This window comes from Lycium barbarum, chromosome 11 (genome assembly GCF_019175385.1).
Source record: "Lycium barbarum isolate Lr01 chromosome 11, ASM1917538v2, whole genome shotgun sequence".
Lineage (NCBI taxonomy): Eukaryota > Viridiplantae > Streptophyta > Magnoliopsida > Solanales > Solanaceae > Lycium > Lycium barbarum.
Genome location: NC_083347.1, coordinates 64,949,820 through 64,959,038, shown reverse-complemented (window position 1 = coordinate 64,959,038; position 9,219 = coordinate 64,949,820). Strand labels below are relative to the sequence as shown.

General features: G+C 36.7%; 1 protein-coding gene across 1 annotated transcript; it reads left to right on the top strand.

The window, feature by feature from the left end:
• Positions 1 to 5,255: 5,255 nt before the first annotated feature.
• On the top strand, positions 5,256 to 9,219 carry LOC132618672 (peamaclein-like). The gene is made up of 2 exons (XM_060333691.1): positions 5,256 to 5,412; positions 5,948 to 9,219. The coding sequence occupies exons 1-2, from the start codon at positions 5,328 to 5,330 to the stop codon at positions 6,130 to 6,132; spliced, it is 270 nt and encodes an 89-aa protein (XP_060189674.1). The 5' UTR covers positions 5,256 to 5,327; the 3' UTR covers positions 6,133 to 9,219.

Sequence of the window (9,219 nt, the reverse complement as noted above, 5' to 3'; positions counted from 1 at the left end):
CAATTGCTTTCTTTATGCTCGTATTTCTGTCTGATATGATGGATAACTCATTTGTATTTGACACTACATTGAGTAATTGACGAAAAAACCAAGTCCAAGAAAGATCATTCTCTGAGTTAACCACAGCCCAAGCTATAGGATATATTTGATTTTCACTATCCTGTCCACTTGCAATTAGCATTACACCACCAAATTGGCCCGTTAAAAAAGTCCCATCCACAGCGAGGACATTTCTTATGTTCTTAAATCCTCTTATGCATGGCCCATAGGCAACAAAAAAATATAAAAATCTGCCATCTTGAACCTCCAAAGCCGTAAAGCTATCTTCATTTGCTTTTTCAATCTCGTACCGATATGCTTCCAGTGCCGCGTATCCGTGTTCCGGTGTTCCCCATATCATATTTTGTGCAAGTTGCTTGGTCTTCCAGCATGTCCAGTAACTAACATCACATCCCAACTCTATACTCACAATGTTCACTATTTCCTTCGGTATAGGACATTTTCCTTCTCTAAACCTCTCTTTGATAAATTCTGCAATAACACTAGCAGAAGCATGCCTATTTAACAACACCAACCCTCCACTTGCAGCTTTTTTCAACACATGCAACACTTACCAATGATTTGTTAGACTTCTTTGTAGCAAACTCGAAACCCTTTCTGATTGCGACAAGTTTCAGTTTGTTCACTACGACTTCTTCGTTCAGAAATCTATATCCTTTATGAAAACCCGAGCCATCAGAAAAAATATAGCTATGATGTGTTCCAATCATTGCTGTTATATCCCGCATTTTTGGTGCAATCGGATAATTTAAGACAATCGCGGGAAGACAACAAGCAAGGCCTTATTCTTGTTTCGTTTGGCATATGAGTTGCTTACGAAGAATTTAGAAGCGGAATTATTAAGAAAGTCTAAGGGTAAAATGGTAATTTCACAAGTGTTCAAGAAAAATTCTTGGAAAATTCCAAGATTGGCCGTGTGGCATGTGTGGCATATGTCCACATTTCTATTAATTAGTGGGGGCTAATTACAAATTATAAGGACATGTGGACCAAATCTTACAAAGGAAGACACCTAGTCTTCTTTATTTATTTTTAAGAAAATCCAAGAAAATGGAAGAATTTTCTAGAGAAGGAAAGAAAGGGATCATGTGGCCATATTTTTATTTTGAGGGACCTATTTATAAATATGGAAAATTGGTGGAAGACTTGTATATATATATGTAGGAAGTCATCTTAATATTCATTATTTCCCTAAAGATTTCAAGAAAGCAAGAAACAAAAGGAGAAGGAGAAAAAAAACCCAAGCCATTCAGCCATAGAGAAAGACCAACAAAACCTTGGATAAATTTTCTTAAAAATTATTTTCTTCTACCTAAGCAATCCATTGAAGGGTGATTAGCAAGGTGAAGTGGTTTTGGAGCAAGAAAAACTTATATTCTTTCAAGCTACAAAAATATAGCTAAGTGAAGGGTTGAAGGAAAAAGGTAAGAATTCATCATTCTTTATATGTTTTGGATGTTTGTATATAATGTGGTATGTGAAAATGGAAGGAATTTATGAAAATACGGATGATTGATTGTAACCTTGCAAAAGTAGTAGTTGGCCGTGAGTTGTATATGGTATATGTGGTCGTGTATATTGATGAATTATGAAGGAATGGTGAGCAAGTTTTATTTAGTATTTTGGTTGTTGTGTTATGGATTTTATGTCGCATATAGAAGTTTAATGAGTTTAGTGAAGTGTAGTGGTTGGAGGCTTGTTGCGTAAGTTATGTAAATGGAATATAATGTTCTTGCATAAATGGAATATAATGTTGATAATATGATGTTGTTAATGTATAAATTATTAAGTTGTTATGGTTTTCATTAAGGTTGGAAGGTCTTGAAGGAAGTAATATGTTGATGAAATTGTTAGAATGTACTTTAGGTTGGTTATTGAAATTGTTAGTATGATTGCTGATGTTGTTGTGGATAGTTTGGCCGGGTCGCATTCCCGGATTGTTGTTGATGAAATTGGCCAAGTTGGATTTTTGGGATTGGTGTATTTACAGGGGAAGTGCTGCCGAAATTTCGGTAGACAAGTGTTACTTTGAGATTTTACTTCTAGACGCTTAAATTAACAGTTGGTAAATGTGACCAAATTGTAGATTTTGGCGAATTTGGAACTTGAGTTTGGAGAAGTGTAAGAAGCGGAAAAGGTATGTAAGGCCTTACCCTTCCTTCTTTGGCATGTCTTAGACATAATAGGTTTGAATACGAACCTCGGGGGTGATCCTAACCCTAGAAATCCGAGATTGAAATTAACCCTTTTTCATTCAATAGAATTAATTAAGTTTTTCATATCTTATTGAATAATTGCTTCTAGCATCTATAACGTGTCAATGAAATTGGTTTACACTAAAACCTTCATAAGTATTATAATTCTTCTAATGAGAATATTCCTATGATGATTATGACGGATATGGTTTCATAGTAGAAAATCTCGAGTTATGGACTCAACATGAATATGAGAATAAAGAGTTAGTTTCCAATCCTCAATCTTATTTCCTTGAACATGACTCTACTTTCTAAAGGCTTCAAGAACATGGGTTGACATCTTATAAGGTTCGTGATCTTATTACATGTTTTCTCTTAATACCATCTTTCATTCATGGTCTCGCCTTATAGTACTAGTTCATTCAAGGTGAGACAAAGCGGCCTAAGTTATTTCATAAGACGATCGGAGGCTATCGACCTTACGTCACTCCGATAGAGTTGCAGCTTTCACTTGGGCTCTCATGCATGCTTTGTATTTATGTATGAGTTGTTTTATGACACCGTGCCGTCCAATGGACGGCCGGGCAGACACACCACTGCAGTGGGCAGATTATACCCCGGACGCGGGAGGCCTGGACGCGGGCTCATCACACCGTACCTACATGGTCGGGCAGTTTACTTACAGATATTTATGTGTTTTTTTAAGAAGGCTAGCATGCATGGTATCCGCCCCAAGGGGCACTCAGATGACAGATTACTCCTTTATCCCATGGTCTGCTCAGAAGCATTACACCGTACCTATATGGTCGGGCAGTAATCCACCGTACCTATATGGTCGGGCAGTAGTCCACCGCACCTATATGGTCGGGCAGTTATACACCGTACCTGCACGGTCGGGCAGTTTACTTGCAGTATCTACAGATAGTACGCCAGAAGGTAAAGTTAACTTGCATAATAGCTATCATGGTAGACAAACAGAGATACAGGTTATATTACTCTCCTACGCTGTGTTTTATGTTCTCTATTATGACTTCGTGATATTACTTATGCCTTACATACTCGGTACACTTCTCGTACTGACGTCCCTTCTTGCGGACGCTGCGTTTCATGCCGCGCAGGTCAGCAGGTAGACGGACCAGATTCCTAGGAGTTCTATCAGCAGTGTTAGCAGCGCTCCAGTTGTCCCGGAGCCTCAGTTCCTTGGTACTATTTTTGTGTATATATTCGGGCATGGCAGTACTCGGCCCTTCCTGTGTACTATGTTTAGAGGCTCGTAGACAGACATGTACAATTAGATGTTTTGTACTTTTGAGGGTCCTCGTCGATGTATAATGTGCTAGTAAAGTTTGTTCGCCTATGTTTACAACTATGCTACTAATGTTAATGTTAAGTAACAAAAAAGAATATGGTATAGGTCATACGACCCACTTAGTAATAAGGATATGATACGAGATAAGGGGTGCTCGGTACAAGTATCGGGTACTCGTCACGGCCCCTAGTTGGGTCGTGACAATTGCATCCTCTAATTGTTGAGGCAACTGAACATCATCATCTTCGTTATCCAGTGGAACCTCTTTCTCAACTTGGCAAGGGAGAACGTCTTCTATTATATGCTTATTAGCTTCCATAAATTTCTTAACTTGGCAAGGGAGAACATCTTCTATTATACCCTCATTAGTTTCCATAAATTTCTCCACTTCACAAGGGAGAACATCTTCTATTACACGCTCATTAGTTTCAATAAAAGTATTTGTCTCTCCTCCCCCATGAAAATCATCATTGTGCGTGCAGACATTTTCATTCTCAAATTGCTGGTTGTTCAAACCACAGCCGTTTTCCAAAAAAATTTCAATCAAGGAAACCCGTAACATTGGCCTTCCACCTTCACCATTTATATCATTCAAATAAATTTGGACATCTTCATCATTCTTTAGTTCAACTGACGGTGCTTTGTCCCTCGAAAAAGCACCTGCATTAGTCATATACTTGACACAAACAGGATCATGTCCGCAACTCAATTCACCTCTTCTAATGATAGTTTCCATGAATTTATCAAAGGTAACATCACTGCTCACAAGCATTGTTCGAACTGTATCATTTTGAGAATTCCATCTCCACGATTTCTTGTCACCTACCCACTTTCCAAAATAATCAACAAGTAAGACAACTCCTGTCATGATTTTGTACCTACCTACAATAAATAATGTAACGTTATTAGAAACTAGTAAAATGAAACATTATTGCAAACATGGAAATAAAAAATAAAAAAATCTATAATGAATCTGTCGGACTAATTACTATGATCGATCAGCTATTAAATAACATAGAGGACTGATATATAATCGGTCAGATCGATGGTAAATCGGTCCATTGCAGACCAGATTCCATCTGCATAATAACTCTACAAATATATAAAATTCATTTGTGTACCTTCAAACTGAGGTCTTGATACAATGTTTTAACAAAAGCCCAGGCTAATGCTATTCCAAAACAGTCTTTAATCGGGTTTAAATTGAGCTTGACTATTTCTTTAAAACTTTAACACCATCTTTCTCCAAATATAGCTTGTTGAAACCAACTTCACCAAAAAGAGAAGAGTTTTAGGACCTCAATAACACACAATCATATGCATAGAGGGTAGATTGAGAGTGGAAGAAGAACAATAGAAGAAAAAAGAAAAAAAGACATTGAAAGAGATTTTGGAGGGTTTTTCTTATTTTTGTTTTTTCTTGTTGATTTTGGACCAATTTGTAGTTCATAAAAGATGGGTACTAATCTGACATAATAATTAAATTCTAAATCACGACTAAATTAGAGTTTTTTTTACCTAATTTAAAAAGTGGGTCATTTCACTACGAAAAAAAACTTGAAACTCTTTTAATTAGATAGAAGACTTAAATGGGCCTTTTAACCAAGAGTCCCAAAAGCAGCTGACAACCTGGACTCTACTGTTGCACATTACTTTCCTCTTAATTAATAGTTACCAACCTTTCTTCCCCTATATATACCCTCTTTAGAACAAACATTCTACCAGGCTTGAAGTTTATTCACATGAAATTAATCCTTCTTTGAATGATGAAGCTAAGTTTTGCAACCCTGCTTCTGGTGATACTTGTTCTTACTTCTTTCTTCATTCCACCCACTATTGCTGATTCAGGTATGTGACTATTTCTTGATCATCTACTAACAATCTTTTGCTAATATTCCCTCTCTGATCCTCTTGATCTGTCACTTTTAACCAAAATGTTTTGTTCCAAAATATCCTTTATTTTAGAAAATCAAGTAACACATTAAAATTAATTTTTACCTTACTATTCCCTTACTGGTAAAGTTGTTTTTATGTGATCAAGAGGTCACGGGTTTGAGCCGCGGAAACAGTCTCTTGCATAAATACAGAATAAGGCTGCGTACAATAGATCCTTGTGGTCTGGCCCTTCTGTGGACTATGCACATAGCGGAGACTTAATGCACTGAGCTACCTATTTTGTTGCAAGACAACATATAATTAATATGTTTAAGGAAGAGATAATGATAATTTAGCCAAGAAACTCCTTATTTTCAATGTTATCAAATTATTTTCTTGTATGTGTAAACATCTTAAATAAAGGACCACAGTGATTACCAAGATGTTTGGTTTAAATAAGTTTGATGGTTTTCTAATTAATGAGATGAGATTGTTGTGTTTTTGGAAGGTTTTTGTAATTCAAAGTGCAACATTAGGTGTTCAAAGGCAGGACGACAAGACAGATGCTTGAAGTATTGTGGGATATGCTGTACCGAGTGCCATTGCGTTCCTTCTGGAACTTATGGGAACAAAGACGAGTGCCCTTGCTACAGAGACAAGAAGAACTCTAAAGGGGGCCCTAAATGCCCTTGAATTTACTTAATTCCCCCAATTGTTGTTTCATCAAAAATTAAATGACGAACACAAAGATAGAGGCACAAACCTTTATTAAATCCTTCATGTGGCATGTTTGTCAAGAATTAAGGATTATTAACAAAAATAAAATACACAAGTGAAAAAATGGGGTTCTTTTGTATATTTTACTTTATGTTAATTTTATGTTGTAGCTGAATCCATCGATAGCGTTTAGTTCACATAACATTGTGACGTTTGCCACTAAAAAGCACTCGTTTGGTGAATGTGTGCGCGCGTGTGCTGGGATCACACAGTTCAACAGAAATAATAAGTGGCTTATTTAAATATGAATGAGTTACGACCTAAGGTTTATGGCAGGTAGGATAATAGCCTGAACAGGGGCATCTGTTCTTTAAACAAAAAAGAGTTTTAAGTCATTACCTCATTAATTTAATTTAATTTAATATGTTATAACATATTTCTTAGTAGTATTAAATATAGGTCATCAAAAAATATCTATTAAATGACAAGTGGGGATTGCTCAGTTGGTAAAACACATCCACCCACGATCGGTAGGTTCAGGATTCTAGTCATGCTGGAGGGAAAGCATGGAAACACTATAGATTCTCCTAAATGGAGGATTAAAAAATATCTATTAAATAAATTATTGATAATTATCTTTTAAATCACATCATTGTATAAATATTTCTTAGCTTCTTCACGTACGCCTCCAAATTTTGAAGATAACTAATGGTCCAATTCATTGGGTTGAGCTCTAGTTATGAACTATTTGCCAACTCATCTTTACTTTAACTTTGAGTCAATTGGAAATATGACAACTGTAAAGCTCATAATTGAAATTCTATAACATAGATGAGCACGCAACTATTTCTCAGTCAAGTTGGATTATGTTTTCTGTGTTGCAAGCTTGAGTTTTGAACTTTGACATGGGAAAAATGAATAAAGAAATATTACTTAATCTATGCAGGGGGAAGCACATTTTTTACATCTCGGAAATTTCAGAATTTTTGCAATGTGAGTAGACTAACGTGACTTGAGATAAACATGAAGTTCTTATGAGATTAAGGAGAGCATTCGATATCTTTAGGTGCGTACCATAAGATTTTGAAGTTATATGAATCGATGGAACTAGGTTTGTCAAAGGAAGTGAAATGCAAGACGTGCTTGGAAAGGTTTTGCAATAGTTGAGTTGATACTTATTTAGTAATGTCTTGAGGGGCTGCTATAAGTCCTCTTAGATGGTTAATGAAGTGTTATGTATGTGCCAAGGAGGTTCCATAAGGATTGGAAGTCAAACGAGTCAACGAGAATGAGTTTCGGGAATTTCCAGGTTGTACGGCCATTTGTACGGACCGTATAATTTATACGGCCGGTATAATGGTCCGTAGATTATTTCCAGATTGGGGTGGATCTCTGGTTGGATTATAAGGTCCAATTGTACGGACCGTATAGTTTATACGGCCCATATAATTGGCCGTATATCCGGGTCGGGCCAGAATTCTTTTTAGTTATATATGGCCACCCTTGTTCATTATTTCATTTCCCACATTTTCTCCAAGTCTCCAAAGCTCTAAAACCCTCTCCAAGCATATTCCACTCAAACCCAAGAGAAAACAAAGATCAAATAGTAAGAATCAAGGTATTCATGTGTTGGAAAACTCACTAGGGTTAGTAGACTTCAAGGATAACTTAGGTATTGAAGCTAGGGTTTTCATACAAGTTGATAACTTGCTCCAAAGCTCATTCTTATGAGATAAAAGGTTAGTTTCATGCTTATTCCATGTTATTAAGGATGCTTAGTTATTGAATAACTTGGGTGAAAGGAGTGAAGGGTATTAATGATGACAAGGAAGTATTGTATAAAACTGTGCAAAGGGTAGATGTGAAGTTATTGATGTAAGTTGAATATGAGAATGAATTTTGGAGACTTAATTGAATATGACTACTTGAGTATGATATTGTGGATGTTATTATGGTTGTTTGGGAGTTTTTTGCGATATGGTGGAAGTCGATGAAATAGGGGAAATGCTGCCCAATTTTTGTTCGTTCATGAGTTGCTCTAGTTTGAATTCAATAGTGTCTTTAAGAATTAACCATGGTATGAATCCTTTTAAATGTAGATTTCTCAAGCCCTGGCGGTGAACGTTAGATAGTTAAGAAGACAAAGAGGTATGTAAGGCTAACCCTTCTTCTTAAGGCATGTTCCCATCTTCCATAATGACTTCATTTCCTAGAATCATTAAAGCTCACAGTTCTTGATATTGCATGACACTATTGGTCCCATCTTATGATAGTTGATCTTCTAAAGAAAGATATAATGAGAATGACGATGACGATGTTGATGATACTCATGCACTCCTATGTATATATATATATATATAAGTATGGCTATTAAGAACATCGAGCTTATATGGCTGGGTACGACTACTAAGTCCCGAAAGGGACGGGTACGAATGTGACCGAGTCCCGAGAGGGCCGGATACGGATAATACCGAGCCTAGATGGCCGGGTACGATATGGTATTGTACTGCAAGTTATTGCATATGTAAGCATGTGGATGTGAGAAGTGTTTCTTTTAGAAAAAGGGTAAGAAAATATGATGAATGTCGCTAGAGGTATAAATGGCTCTATCCTCCCATGAATTTTCTATCTTATGTTATTTCTCATTCTTTCATTATGTTATTGATTATGCTTTACATACTCAGTACATTATTCGCACTAACGTCCTTTTGTTTGTGGACGCTGCGTCATGCCCGCAGGTGGACAGGGAGATAGACTTGATCCTTAGGCTGCTTATTCAGAGATTTCTTAGAGGAGGTCCATTTGATCCGGAGCTGCAGCAGTTGGTACTATTCTTTTGTGTCTATACATATGGGCATGGAGGGGCCCTGTCCCGTCTATATGATGATGTTTCATACTCTTCTTAGAGGCTCGTAAACAGTTGTGTACAGTTAGATGTCTCTTAGTCTTGTCGGCTTATATTTTGTATATCATTTTGTCAGCCTCGTTGGCTTGTATATATGTATATGGGCATATTCGTTGATGTTGATATGAAAAGTGCCTTAGCCAATGGAAATGGCATTA

Coding starts and splice junctions, on each gene's coding strand:
- LOC132618672 (XM_060333691.1), top strand. CDS start 5,328: ATGATGAAGCTAAGTTTTGCAACCCTGCTTCTGGTGATACTTGTTCTT. Junction 5,413..5,947: donor ACCCACTATTGCTGATTCAG/GTATGTGACTAT, acceptor TGTTTTTGGAAG/GTTTTTGTAATTCAAAGTGC.